Here is a 15,811-nt window from a genome sequence, read left to right on the forward strand (position 1 = left end):
CAAGGCTGGAATTTACCCATCTTTGGTTGCCCAAGTACATTGATACAATCAAATTGCTGAGAGGACAGTAAAGAGTCAACAGCCGAAAAATTAATCCCATGTTCATAATGCTACATGGTAACAACAGTTATTCCACTTCTAATATAGTGTGCCTAGTGCTAACAACCAGGGATAAGTTTCTGGGGAAAGAAATATGGTGCAGTATTGGTTTCATTGCTAAGTAGGCTAAGGACAGCAGACCTTCTTCCATGTAGGGTGTCTATGAACCAGACGGGTTTTTACAACAATTTTCCAGCTTTATCGACACTTTTACTGACACCAGATTTTTATTTCCAGATTTTTAACAACTGAATTTAAATTCAGAGGCCCAGAGCCAGTTCTAGACAGATTTGTGTATTTTCTCACTTCCCACACACAAAGAAAAAAAAATTTCTGAGAAGGTTACTAACAGTTTTGTCATAAATTCATTGATTGGAACATTTTATTTAAAAGACGTTGCTGCATTTTAAAATACTGTGATGTCCCAGAGTAATTTTCAGGAGTGTAATCAGCTAAGAACTGGCATCAAGCCAAAGAAAATGGCATGACGACAGGCAACCAAAAGCTTGGTCAAAGAAGTGGCTTTAAAGAGCATCTTAAAAAAAATGTGAGCTTGTGGAGATGCGTAGGTTGAAGCAGGAAATTCCAGAGTTTAGAGGCTAGACAGCTGAAGGCGCAGATATCAGTGGTAAACAGAGGAAGTATGGAATGCACAAGGGGCCAATGTCATAAGGATCCAAAGTACTGGGAGGATTGTAGGGCTGGACAAGGTTACTGAGTTCGGGATGGGCAAGGCTATGGAGGGATTTAAATAAGAGGATGCAAATTTTTAAGACTGAGGCACTGGCAGAACAGAAGTCAGTGAAGGTCAATGAACACCAGCGTGATGGGTGATTTGGTCTTGGACGTTGTGAGGTGCAGTTCACAGATGGTTTAACATCTTCCTATGTACAGGATTTTGCTATCGTAAGAGCTTTCAGTGCTCAAGATGGCTGACGTATTTTTTAAGAAGTTTAAGTACATTGCATTTACCACCAAGGAATCTCTTCACATTGATTCCCCAAAAATAAACTGGTGGAGTTACGATGGTTAATCCTTTACTGACAAGTATTTTGCATAAATGAGCTTTCAAAAGGCATCGGAAAGGACCACATCCTGGATCTGTGAGCAAAATTAAAACTTTTGAGATTAAAGGGATTCTGTTTGCATGACTATATTACAGTGGCTGGGGGGGGGGGGCGGTGGGGGGTGTGGCAGAAGGCAGAGAGTGGAAGAAGGCTGGGTTTCAGACTATAAGGCGTTGTACATTGGTGTTGAAAATCAAAAACCTGCAGAAGCTGGAAATCTGAAATAAACACAAAAATGCTGGGAATGCTCAGCAGGTGAGGCAGCATCAGTGGAAAGAGAAACAGAGTTAATGTTGGAGGTAACAGAGTCTTTGACTTAAACAGTTGACTATGCTCCTTGTACAGTGGCATTCCCAGGAATGACCACTTTTCCTTTGTATATAACTGGGCTATAGTTTCAAAGGGCAAAAAGGAATGAAAAAAACCTGGGTAAGCCAAGAACAGGGAGCATAGTAGCAGACTTCAGGAAGATATTGACAGATGGTAAAATGGGCAGACACATGGCAGATAAAATGTGGAGAAGAGACATGTGAAGTGATACATATTGTAGGAAGTGTGAGGAGAAATAATATTGAATGAATGATACAATTTAAAGGAGATGCAGAAAAGGAGAAACCTATGGCATGTGTAGAAAAATCAATGAAAATGATAAGACAAGTTAAAAAGGCTTTTAAAAAGCAGATAGGACCCTCAGCTTTGAGAGTTCAAAAACAAGGGAAGCTAAATCTTTATAAATATTTATTTATTCTTAGAAATGATAGAATAGAATTCTGAGCATTACAATTTGGGATGGATGTCAAGGCCTCAGAGGGTGCGATAGAGATTTACTAAGATGGTACCAGGGGTGAAATCAGGGAGAATTTCTACTCCAATCTTGAAAAACCCACAGTCCTCATGCCACTGGGAGACAAAATGATCACAGAGGGCTGCTTTGATGCCTGGGTGGGAAAGTACAAAACCCTCTGGCAAGGTGTTATTTTCAAGGTGGGATGAGGCAAGGTTAGTCCTCAATGGGGTCCTTCTCCTGCCAATGTAAATGTTGGAAGGAGCCAACCACTTTGCAAAATATCCATCCACCTATCTGGTCAGACGCCTGCTACATGTATTGTAGAGCATGCATTATGTAAATGACTTGGATATTGTGAAAGCACTTGGTTTGGTTACTAAATTTGCTAATGGCAGAATGATAGGCACAAAGGTAACGTGGGAAGAGTCCATAGGAAAGGATAGAGAAAGTTAAGAGAGTGAGTAAAGATCTGCAAATGGATAATAATGTGGAAAATGTGAACATTTTGGCCTTCTATTTTGGCAGGAAAATAACAAAGAAACGTATTGTCTAAACAGTGCAAGATTGCAGAGAGATTTGGGTGTCCCAGTGCATGATCCACGAAAGGCTTGGATAGAGGTACAACAAATAATTAGGAAAGCTAACAGAATGTTATTGTGAGGGAAATCAAATCCAAAAGTAGGTTATGCTCCATTATAAAGGACATTGGTGACACTACATCTGGAGTACTGTACACATTATTTAAGGAAGGATATAAATGTGTTGGAAGCAGTTTGGAGAAGATTTACTGGACCAAAACCTTGAATGGGAGGGTTGTCTTATGAGGAAAAGCCAGACAGGCAAGGTTTGTATCCACTGGAGTTTAGAAGCATGAGATTAGATTTTAACTGAAACAAATACAAGCCTGAGTGGTCTTCACATGGAGGATGTGGAGAGGATGATTCACGTGAAAAAATCCATAACTAGGGGGTCACTGCTAAAAATAAGAGGTCATCTACTTAAGTCAGAGTGGCGAGCTTCTGGAATTCTATTCCTCCTAGGTGGGAACAGGTTCTTTGAATATTCCTAAGGAATGTGATGGATATTCACTCTCCAGGCCCCAAAAAAGGGTTATTGCTAACCTCAGCTTTTTAGCACAGCAGCATGACCTATCCAAAGGTCAAGAAGTGGTTGCTCGTTAAACTAAAATCCTTTTTGCAAAAATAGCAGAAATTGTCCAAGGCTCAAGATGTTTGTTGTTTGCTAAGTTAAACTTCAACCAATATTCCCTGCTCAGCCTCTTAATACAAATAAGAGAACAATGGGATCTTAATTAAACACTCCAGTCACCTGGCCTGAAAATGTGGTTGAAAAAAGCATCACATGCCAATGATGTCAACTAAGTGAAAAAACAGTATAAATATGAGAAAGCAGTTGGGGGGAAGAAATGACAGGGAGAAGGGGTTACAGAAAGAAGGTCTAAAATTCATTCCTCAGCTTTTGGTCTTTGTGACAAGTTTGTCTGCAACTGGTAGGTATGACTTTTTATCTCGTAAGAATTGTCTTTGTGTTTGGAAATCCTTTGTAAGTTACAAGTTGTTGTTAAGAATTACTTATTAGAATTAAATGTGTCTCACTGAAAATAAAATAAACTGTGTTTAAACTGCTTTGTTAGCTGGAAGTACCTTCTCCTTGGTTGGGAGAAGGGAACCACTGTTTGAAATAGTGATTATTGACAGATAAACCTTTCTGTAGAGACTGAAGTAGTGAAGTAAACTAGTCCTTGAAGTGTAGATTAATACAGCATAATCTCCCCATAGTGAGGTACTCATAGATACTTATGCCAGATAGAACTTTGTCTTGACTTAAGTTTAGAGCTCTTGGATGGTACAGTCAATATCCTCACAAGAAGAGGTAGATTTTTGATAGGTAAATGGATGAAAAGTTGCCTTGTGTAGACAGGAATGTTGAGTTGAGATTACAATCAGATGAGCCATGATCTTATTAAATAGTGGAGCAGATTCAAAGGACTGAGGAGCTGACCCCTACTCTCAATTTGTATCTTTGCACAGCTGCATCAATCACCTCAGAAATCATAGAACCAGAGTGGGAACAAGTTAGCCTCAATCCTGAGGGACCACCCAAGAGTAAAAGAAGACGAGGGAGAGACTGGCAAAATCAGGGTTGTGCTCCTTAGAAGATAAAGCAAAGAGGTAACTTGATAGAGGCAGTTATGTTCTTGAATTATTTTAATGAAATAAATAAGGAGAAAATATTTCTGGTTAAAGAAATTGATAAGAAGATGACAGAGTTCAGGTGAATTGGCAGGAACAGAAGTTAGAGTCATAGAGCAATACAGTACGGATACAGGCCCTTTGGCCCAACGAGTCCATGCTGACCATGTTATCCACTTAGCTAGTCCCAATTTCCTGCATTTGGCCCATGTCCCTCCAGGCCCTTCCCCTCTATGTACCTATCCAAGTGCTTCTTAAATGATACTATTGTACCTGCCTCAACCACTTCCTCTGGCAGCTCATCCCACATACTCACCACCCTCTATGTGAAGAAGTTGCCCCTTGGGTCCCATTTAAATCTTTCCCCACTCACCCTAAATCTATGCCCCCTTATTTTAGACTCCTCTCCCCTGGGGAAAAGACTGTTACCATCCACCTTATCTATGCTTCTCATAATTTTAAACAGTTCTATAAGGTTCCCCTCATTCTCCTACATTCCAAGGAATAAAGACCTAGTCTAGCCAACCTTTCCCTATAACTCAGGCCCTCAAGTCCTGGCAACATCCTCCTAAATCTTTTCTGCACTCTTTACAGTTTAACCATCACCTTCCTGTAGTAGGTGACTAAAAATGTACACAGTACTCCAAGTGCAGCCTCACCAATGACATGTACAACTGCAACATAATGTCCCAACTCCGATACTCAGTGCCCTCACTAATGAAGGCCAGCATTCTAAACACCTTTTTGCCACTCTGTCTACCTGGGACACCACTTTCAACGAATTATGCACTTGTACTCCAAGATCCCTCTGTTCCATTACACTCCCTAGTGCCCTACCATTCATAGTACACATCCTATGCTGGTTTGACTTTCCAAAATGCATCACCTCATGCTTATCTTTATTGAAATCCACTTGCTATTCCTTGGTCCACTTCCCTAACTGATCAAGATTCCCCTGTAATCTACAATATCAACAACACCTAATTTTGTCATCTGCAAACTTACTGATCAAGCCTTGTGCATTCATATCCAAATTTATATAAATAACGAATAACAAGGGTCCCAACACCAACCCCTGTGGCACACCACCTGTCACCAGCCTCCATTCCGAGAAACAACCCTTCAACCACCATCCTCTGTTGTGATCTTGACCATACTGCCTGAATAGGTGATGGAAGCAGATTAAACAGTATCAAATTGAAGAGATTTTGAAACATAAATTTATTGTTTCAAATTCAAAATTAGAGTCATAGGGAAAGTGCAAGGTGGCAGGGTTAATCCAGTAGGTCAGGACAGGTTATAAAAAAAACCTGTTGTATCATTCTTTGATTCCATGAACCTATTAACGTTTAAACAGAAAATCTAATCAACATCCAGAAATATCTTTGCATACTTTGTGGTGTGCTATTGCGTCTGATCAATCAATCAATCTGATCAATTAAGCAGTTAAAAAAAATCCACAAACAACAATAAATTAATAGTAAATTAATTAGGTGGAATTGATACAAAGGAAAGACTGGGTATTCCCAAAAATCTAATCTCTCCCACTCACCCAATTTAAGTACTTTCTAATTCCTATTAAATTTAGCCACTGTCTGCTTCCACTGATTCCCTGGGCATTCAACGTACAGTATCCCAACCCCAATGTACAATAGTTAAGTTTAAATTTCCTGCACAGCTTTCATCTGCTACATTCGAATCATTTTCCCCGGTTCTAGAATTTGTGGAAATCTCAAATTATCAGTCGATCTATCCCCTTAAGGTCCTTTAGTGTCTCCAGAGTAAATGACCCCATATATTGAACTTCTGCTCATAGTTCATAAGTCTAAGATTGAATATCAGTTTGGTTGGTCAGAGCTGTACTGCTTCCAAGGTTGCGACCCCCTGTATTAGAACAGAGTAGAACAGAATAATCTATTTCAAATCATTTCAATTCATTTATAAAACTTAGATATAATAATTAGATTTTGAAAAAAAATAAAGCAGAGATTGAGGGTAACAATTGAATCATTATGATATTTGAATTCATACAGACTGTGAACCACATGGTCAAAAGAGCCTTATACACACTCTTCTTCATGTCCTGGGATTTATCCTCTCTCTCTATGCCATGTAATATAACCTCCAGTTAGTTTTTCCTTATTACTATTTCACATGGTGCTATTGTGTCCACTCATAATCCCAAATCCATTCTCTTGTTTTCTGTCCTGTGGTGTGGACCAAATTCCCCTGAATTGGAACATCTCCTGGCAAAACTGCTTGTGCTTGTCCTGCAGCCTTTATATCAAATTGTCACTTCAACTTACTAGAAATGGAAGCTAATAAGTGCAGATTGAGGGCAGTAGGACATCATGTATCTAAATGAAAAATGGAACCCATGCTCTACTTGTTTAACCAATGTCTAAGAAAGAAATAGAGGAAACAGGGTGAATTAGAGCAGAATTGGGTACAGAAAGAGAACTGAAGGGAAGAAAACAAATTAAAATCTGAGAGAGGAAAAAAATGCAACACAATGAAAAGTAAGAACATTGCAAATATTTAAAATTTGCAGTTTAAAAATTCCATCATCAAATCATCAGACACAGGGATTGGACAACACACCAATGACAATTATCATCTAGATACAAGGGTAGTTAAGTAATTGTTGGACTTAACTTCCTGTGGGAAGTTTAACAGAGGATTAATGAGTAAATCGAAGAAGTACGGAAAAGTATTGGGGAGGTTAAAGGCATGATGCTATTGGTGCAATGTTAATGATGGAACAGGAAATCCTGGAGATTCACTACTCAAGGTACAGTTTTAAGTAAGGTCAACTTTCTGGTTGATTTAAGCATTAATAAGGTGAGCATAGCAAATGCATTGCCTTTTTTAAATAGCAAGTTCTGTTCCATTTACTTTGTATTTTCATAACTTTTTGTTTTCCTGTAATGCATTTGTGTTTTATCTTAAACAATCTGTCCAAATACCTGTTTATTTCTTATTAATTCTGGGGAAAAATATTTATTTTTATAAATTTACACAGTGAACAAATACAACATCTATTGCCCATACCTGGCTCTCCTGTGGTGGGTATTTATAAGCTACCTTTTATTAACCATTTGGTACTTTGACAGGCTTTTGTCCCGGCAACCACAAAGGCTGATTATGTATTTTTTTCCAACTTGGAAAGGTGTACAATTTGGAGCGAAGACTGGAAGTGATGATGTTCCAAGTTCCTACTACCTTTCTCCTTCCAGCAGATGCAGTTTTGGGAAGGACTGTCAAAGAAACCTTGGTGAGTTGGTACAGAGAATCCTGGCCATCAATCTTTACTCATTAGAGGTGATCTGATCGAAATGTAAGATTCTGAGGTGGAAATGATGTGGTAGATGCTGAGAGGGTGTTTTCCCTCGTGGAGGAACTCTAAACAAGGAGGGCATAGTTTCAGAGTAAGGAGTCACCCATTTAAGATGGAAATGAGGAGAAATTTCTAAGTCATGAATCTTCATAATTCTCTTCTCCAGACAGCTGTAGAGGTTGAGTCTTTGAATAGATTCAAGATGGGTATACATAGATACTTGAACTATAAAAGAGTAACGGCAATGGGGAAAATGCAGGAAAGTGGAAATTTGGTAAAGATAACGTCTGCTGTGACCTTAATATATGGTAAAGCAGATTTCATTTGTCCATTTCACACTGGAGTTTGAAGAAGCTTAGTGTACACAAGTTAGTTGTTGCTACATTACAACAGTGATTACATTTAAGAATTACTTCACTGGTTGTCAAATACTTTGGGTTATCCTGGCAACATGAAAGGCATGATGTAACTGTCAGATTTTTCTTATCCTTATTTCACACTATAGGTGACCCTTTGTCATGTTGAGACTGTTTCATTTGTGACTAGCCTTTATTCAATTTTCAGTTTATTTCAGCAGCTTGCTATCTTGTGAACTAATCACTCATGCCATGGAATCAAAAGCCTTGTTGAAATCGAGCCAAATTATAAGATTACAGCTGTCAAATGAAGTCTGCCACAACCTTGAAGAATTCTGCATCATTATTAGACAAAAACCCTCCTGTGGGTTATGTCGATTTCCCTCTCACTATACCATGCTGCCTTTGTTTCACTATTTAAAATAAATTCCATTATATTACTTAACACAAGGCTGAATGGTCTGAAGTCTGATTCAATGTTTTGCATTACAGTACAAATGACATAATTTTAACTGTACTTCAGTCTTTGAACACTACTCCCATTTAGGACAGGTACAACATCAGCCACCTCAGTGGTGAAGATGCCCAGGTTGTGAGTCCAAAAGACAAGACTGAAGTTTGCAGTTGTAAATTCAGTCAGAAGTGCAGACTAAATGATTCATCTTAACTTCAGCTATCACAGATTAGATCAATGTTATCAAAGATGTGGAAGAGCTGAAGTGAGGAACTGAAATCTGAGTGTTGCTCACATTTTATGGAAGTAAACAAATGGTGTTAAAAAGAAACCACTGAAAGTGCTGGACATTGCAACCACTATAGGCACCAACAATATTTATGGCTTTAGTATTGAAGTTGAGCTCCAGATCAAGCTGTTCCAGTACAGCTAGAACACTAAACGTTGCTCAGGTATGTCTGCACACAAAAGGAAGATAAATCCAGCTGTCATTACCATCTGAGCAGTTTCCTTGCAGCCACAACAAAGTAGTGCTTGGCTTGGTTGACAGTGCTAGCAATTGGCATTTACTCATCTATAACCTGCTTACAAATGCTCGTGTTGTGCTCTAAACCACATTATGTGAAGTGATTCTCCCCTTGAATTCAATGAAGCATTTAACCCAGTGTGGCATCCAAGAGCCAGAGTTATGAGAATCAAATTGTGAACTCTTTCCTGGCTAGAGTCATAACTAGCACAATAGAAACTATAGGAAGGTCTTGGAGTTCAATTAGCTAGGTACCAGGAATTTGGTAGGGCAATACCCACAATAAGTTCCCCTCCATCAGAAGGTCAGATATAAGGACGTTCACAGATTAGGTTCCATTGCAACTCCTAAGAAAATGAGGTCTGGATGCCGCAAGACCAGGACAACATTCAGGCTTTAGCATAGCAAGTTATGGCTCTGCCATACAAGTTCTAGGCTGCAGATGACTCCAATAAAATATTCTAAATGCTTTTTCCTTGATATCACTGAGAGAACCCCCACCATCAACATCCTGGAGTGTGAGGGGTTGGGAGATGGTGTTCAAAAACTTAACTGAAACAGCCATAAATATTGTGGTTTCAAGAGCAAGTTAGAGGTTGTGTATCCTGCCTTGAGTGACTCACCTTCTGACTTCTCCAAACTTTGCACTTACAAGGCACGAGCTGGAAGCGTGATGGAATATTCTCCACTTGCCTGGTGATTGTATCTCCAAGATCACTGAATAAATTCAACATTCCTATAGCAAAGCAAGCTGCTTGATTGTCACCCTATTCATGATCATTATTCACTGTCTTCACCATGGCTGTGCACCACTGCTGTAAATGAGCTAAATCCAGCATCTGCAGTCCTTTGTTTCTCCAGCTTTACAACAATTTGTCAAGGCTGCTTAAATAGTATCATCAAAATACATAACCACTACCACCTAGAAGGGCAAGGACAGCAAGGCAGAGGGTACTATAATCAGTGAGTTCCTCACCAGCTCATTATCTATCCTGAACTTGGAAATATATCACCAATCCTTCATTGTCAATAGTCAAAATCCTCTAATGCTTTACCTAACAGCTCTCTGGCAGTACTTTCACCACATGGACTGCAGAAGTTCAAAAGACAACTTGCAACCATCTTCGTGACAGGTGGAAATGGGCATTAAATGCTGACCTTGCCACTGATGTCCACGTGGCATTAGAGAACAAAATAAAATTTAAATATTAAATACTTGGCTGATTTTGCAAGCGATTTCAAGTCCCCTTGCATGAAGTTGATGCAGTACTAGTGCTACATCCTCCTTCAACTGTTCTCAGTCTAACACTGATTACATATTTGATAGACATTTATACCTATTCTAATACTTTCCCACCCTGCACCAACCTCCTCCGCCACCCCTGATTTCTAGATGTCATGTATCATCTAGTGCCATGCTTTCCTTTTTTTACAACTTGATAAATGCCTAAATATATACTTAAGATTTCCTTTAATATTCCCTACTGTCTCATACTTTTTCATACTTTCTTACAACAGAAAAGGAGACCATTTGACCCATTGAGTCTATGTTGGCTCTCAGATTTCTCCCATGAGTCCCAATCCCCATGTATTTCCTCTCCTCATTTTATATTTTAGCTTTCCTGACCATATTTTATTTTCCTTTTTTTAAATATTCAAAGAGTGACTGTATCAGACAGCTTGGAAACATGCCCATCGGCCGACCAAGTCTGCAATGACCATCAAGCACATATTTACACTAACCCTACACTAATCCCATTTTACTCTCCCCACATTTCCAACAACTCCCTCAACAAAGTGTTGTTAATCAGCTCCCTCTACAGGTTATTGATTTAACATTCAATTGATGAGCTTTCAAGCTGGCTTTGATTCTTTGACCGATTGGTTAACACAACACGCAATATATTGATTCCCGGGTCACGTTTTTATTGCATTTTATCCCTCTTCATAGTCTCCTGATCTATAGTCTAAGCAGGCGTTGTGCAAAGCTTCCTTGCTCTCATGACTCTGATCTCTAAATGTGGTTTACTCCTTATCTACAAATGGACCAAATCTCTACTACAAACTACTTTCAGATAAGGTGCTTCATCCATATCAGTTTGCCTTTTTATCTATGTATAGTTTTCCAACCTGTTATTGATGCTGGTATCATGGCCTCAAGCTTTAGGTTTCTGGTATGCTAGACTCTTTCTTAAGGCTCTTCACGTCTACCATTTTTCTCCTAAAATCTGCAGCACTTGTATATAATTTTGCAGTAACATATCATTCAATCTCTTTATTGACATATTTGTTTATTTTCCTATTATTTCTCCTTACGCTGTACCATAGTCTCATTTGAATTATGATCCATCAGCATCATAACATTTTGGTTTGGAATTTGCTTTTGAAATATCCACCCTTTTCTATTTGTTTTAATCACATCATCCAATAAGTTTATATCCTTCTCCATCACCTCATTTGTTCACTCTGCAAAGGCTTTATACTGATCCAATCCAGTAAAGTCCATGTATATTCTGTGCAGCTTAGATTTACCACAGATTTTAACCCTCAATTCTCAGAAAATTTAACACCTTCTTTCCTTACCATCTATTTAGTTAATTTGTAGACTGCAATAGGATTAATTCTGAGATTTTTATCTTTGAGGTCTGCATTAGTCATAGAGTAACACAGCAGAGAAACGGGCCTTTCAGCTTACCATTTACATCCTATCCATCGATACTGACTACACTAATCTCACTTCCTAGCACTTGGTTTGTATCAGGACCCCATCAACCCCCTTCACTCCAAGGAAAACAAATCCAACCTCTCCAATCTCTCCTCAGAACTGAAACAATACAGCCCTGGCAACATCCTGGTAAAGCTTCTCTGCACCCTCTCCAGTGCGATCACATCCTTCCTAAGGCGTAGCAACCAGCATTCCATATGCCTTCTTTACCATCTTATCTACCTGTGCTGCCAACTTTAGGGATGCATGGAACTGTACAACAAGGTCCCTCAGTTTCTCAATAGTGTCTAGGGCCCTACATTCCTGGTGTATGTCCTAGCCTTATTAGACCTCGCAAAATGCATCACTTGCACTTATTGGGTTTAAATTCCATCTGCCAGTGTTCTGTCCAATTTACCAGCTTATCAATATTGCATGAAGACAACTTCTTCACCACCACTTTTTGTATCACTTGTAGACTTACTGATCATTCGTCCTACATTCACATCCAAGTCATTCATTGATACATAAAACACTGAGGGTCCCAACACTGATCCCTGTGATACAGTACTGATCACAGGCTTCCAATCACACAAACAACCCTCCACCATCACCCTCTCTCATATTACCAAGACAATTTTGGATCTAATTTGCCAATTTGGATCCCATGGGATCAGCTTTCCAAGTGGGACTCCGTGAAGTCCATGTAGACTATATCAGCCACGCTGCCCTCATCATTATATTTTGTTACTTTTCAAAAAACTCAATCAAGTTAGTCAGATAGGATCTCCCATCAACAAAGCCATGCTGACTATCCCTGATCAATCCCTGCCTTTCCAAGTTTCCTGACCTGTAATTATCTGGCTTATCCCTGCTGCCCTTCTTATAGTCAATAAGGCTACACAGTCCACTCATCCCTACCGACCAACTGTCCAAATCGCTTCTAAATGTCGTAATTGTACCTGTCTCTACCACTTTCTCTGGCAGCCCATTCCACATACTCACAACCTGTGTGAAAAAGTTCTTTTTAAATCTTTCCCCTCTCACTTTAAACCTATGCCCTCCAGTTTTGGACTTCCTGCCCTGCCCTGTCCTGGCTATTCGACTTATATCTGCCCCTTATGATTTATAAACCCCTACAAGGTCATGTCTCAGCCTTCTACATTCTGGGGAAAAAATGTAGAGCTGCTGCCTCACAGTGCCAGAGACCTAGGTTAAATCCTAACCTCCAGTGCTGTCTGTGTCGAGCTTGTATGTTCTTACTGTGACCATGTGGGTTTCGTCTGGGTGTCCTGGTTTCCTCCTACATCCCAAAGACCTTCAGATTGGAATGTTAATTTGCCACTGTAAATTGGTAGGTGGGTATAGATGAGTGGTAGGATCTGGGGAGAGTTGATAAGAATCTGTAGAAAATTTTAAAAATGGGATAATGTATGATTCGTGTGAATGGGCAATTGATGGTTAGTGTGGATTTGGTGGGCTGAAGGGTCTGTTTCCATGCTGTATCACTTTACGACACAATGCACAACGGAATTGGAATTGGTTTATTATTGTCATTTGTACCGAGGTACAGTGAAAAACTTGTCTTGCATACCGTTCATACAGATCAACCATTACACAGTGCATTGAGGTACTACAGGGTAAAACAACACAGAATGCAGAGTAAAGAGTCCCAGCTACAGAGAAAGTGCAGTGCAGGTAGACAATAAGGTGCAAGGTCATAATGAGGTAGATTGTGATATATTGTGACAATGTGTCATAGCAAGGAATCTGGCCAGTCCCCACCACTCACCATGCCAGCCAGGGTGCAATTCTGAGCCCCACATCTCAAAGCTGAACAGCCACACCCCTCTCCCTGGCCTACCCAACACCAGCCCTCAGAGGCAGCCTGCCCACCGTGAGCTGTGGGCCGATTCATTACTTGCAAGTGTGAAAGCGGAGGACAGGGATTTGCTTTGGATCCTTGGCACCCAGATTTCCAGCAGAGCAGCACCGTCAGCAATGCACCTTCTTATTACTAATGCCATAATGATCCCTATTGGCACCGATTCCATTAATGCTCTCGTTCCTGGGGATGCTTCCTGTCTGCTGAAGTACCAGTGTGCACTATCCAACATGAATCATATGGTAATGGAATGCAGTTAGTACATAAACCCAGTCTGCTGACAAACTGGTTTAATCTACAACTTTCTGACTCCAAAGTGACAGTATATCAAAAGAGCTAAAAAGCAGATGGTCAGATTTACTCGTGAACATAACACGCCTTCATTCTAATACTGTAACTACCTTCTTTATTTTAACATATTAACCTACTGTGATGCTTTTTCAGAGCTTGCCCTAAGTGACACACAACATGTTTCTCCAACAATCACAAATTACTTCAAGGTACCTGGCATAAATTGCATATAATATGGTTCTCCAAGGGCTCAGTTGCTAGCGGATGATTCAATGTGGAACTGAGACATGTAGTATTTACAGCACTCAATAGACTTTCAGCTCAAGTCCATTGTCAAACCCGAGCAATTTTGCAATCAGCTGATCTTTGCTGAGCTTAGCTCATCTCAGCTCTGTTGCCATCAAGATATTACAAGGGATCTTGGACTTCCTGGGTTAGGAAGAGGGGAAAATTGGGCAGTGGCTCTGATTGTTTAGATCTAAGATGAGGGCAGGATCAATTTGACCTGGGGCCTTCTGAACAAAATATTAGCTGCTTGTTGAATGATTATAAGTTGGTGACAGGAAAAAGCACTAGATTTATTTAACAAGTAGCCAAGACAACCATGACCTGTGTTCAACCTGGATTGTGCAATGTTAGCTAATCTCAGGGCGATAGTAATAGGAGACAATGATCGGCTTCAGTGGTCTGTGAAAAATTAACCAGAGGTTATGTTTTCCAGCAAGCACTGAAGGATGGAAGCACATATGGGAAATAGGTCGTGGATTACATACAATTCTGTAACAGCCAGGCAATGATTCTTATCAAGGCTGCCATATTATTAGGAGCCTCTAATCAATGCCTCTATAGCTATATGTCTCTAACATCATACAATAAATGAAAATATCCCATATCATTTGACCTGCTTATCCAGTCATAAGATGCAATTTAGGTGACTTTTTATTCTTTATAATTTCCTTCCTTTTATTTTTTTCTGTCTTGAGGAGTTCTGCTTCTTATTAGGCCAAAGTTAAAGGAGCTTTATTCCACTGATCTGAGTTAATCTAATCTGATTTATTCAGCAACTGATTTTAAACTGCTTGTTTAAAAAAAACAGGTATTTCTAATCTACATTGTGGGTGGGTGTCAGCCTAGATAATAGTCTGACAATCAAAATAATTTACCTGAAACACTTAGTGTTTTCAGTCTGAATTCCATTCCATAGAGAATGACGAAACACAGGCTGCTGTCCAGTTTACGTGCTTCATCTGGGTAACGCTCAAAATCCCTTGAGTTCTTTCCAGGTCGAATTTCCTTAATTTCCCGGATGTCAACTAAATGAAAAAGGAAAGAAACATTCTCAAGTTATTCTACAATTTGAGTGAATAGCAGTAAAACTCTTGACTATGCACACTCTTTTCTCAACGTTTTTTTTGCAAGGAATTCCTTTACCCATGTTATTAATGGGATCTTCCAATGTAAAACTTTGTAGGCTGTAATTTTACCCTCTTTCTTTTGGAAGAATTATGGTGAAAAACATTAGAAACAGGGTATAGTTGCATGATGGTAAGTATGCATTAATAACTGACATTATAAAGGAGAAAAGAGAAATACAGGAATTAAAACATTATGGTTCAGAATTTGTAGTCAGTGAGTTGACTGCACTCGCCATTGACTCACAGAAAGATTTTTACATTCATCTTGTGAAATTTTCCTGATCATAAATTGCAGCAGGTGTGGTCTCCAAAGCATCATGGCATGGACTTCCACTAATAAGTCCCATCATTTGGGGAAAAGGGTAACAAGACCTGTCGTGTTTTTATGTTATTGTTATGCTATGTAAATGCATCCACATTTTTATTAAACTGCTTTAAGACTATACTTATTTCTGAGAATGCCCAGTATCTTGGGTGTAGCATCAAGAAAGTAGGTATTGTTTACATCATGTTCAGCTGTGAGCTAATCACGCACACAAGAGCTAAACAGTTTACAAGCCTACTTGCAAAACAGCCGAAAGAACTTTTAACAGCTGGCTAAGCTGTTGCTCTTGGGTTAGCAGGTTTTCAAAGCTGTCCAAACATAACAAATGGAGACACAAGAGATTTCAGATGCT

At 39.5% G+C, this 15,811-nt stretch overlaps 1 protein-coding gene and 1 long non-coding RNA gene across 3 annotated transcripts in view; one reads left to right on the forward strand and one right to left on the reverse strand.

The window, feature by feature from the left end:
* LOC127574583 (1-phosphatidylinositol 4,5-bisphosphate phosphodiesterase gamma-1-like) overlaps window positions 1-15,811 on the reverse strand; it is a 190,845-nt gene that overhangs the window by 92,649 nt on the left and 82,385 nt on the right. The window contains exon 2 of the mRNA XM_052023701.1: window positions 14,883-15,032. Within this exon, the coding sequence (XP_051879661.1) occupies window positions 14,883-15,032 (150 nt within the window). The remainder of the gene's footprint in view (window positions 1-14,882; window positions 15,033-15,811) is intronic.
* LOC127574584 (uncharacterized) lies at window positions 1,104-8,237 on the forward strand. 2 transcript variants are annotated; one of them, XR_007956929.1, is made up of 3 exons: window positions 1,104-1,202; window positions 7,336-7,440; window positions 8,068-8,237. It is a non-coding gene; the product is annotated as an uncharacterized LOC127574584 (long non-coding RNA). The 2 variants fall into 2 exon arrangements; XR_007956930.1 differs by lacking the exon at window positions 1,104-1,202 and adding an exon at window positions 3,412-3,463.

The sequence above is a fragment of the Pristis pectinata genome, chromosome 9, assembly GCF_009764475.1.
Source record: "Pristis pectinata isolate sPriPec2 chromosome 9, sPriPec2.1.pri, whole genome shotgun sequence".
Taxonomy (NCBI): domain Eukaryota; kingdom Metazoa; phylum Chordata; class Chondrichthyes; order Rhinopristiformes; family Pristidae; genus Pristis; species Pristis pectinata.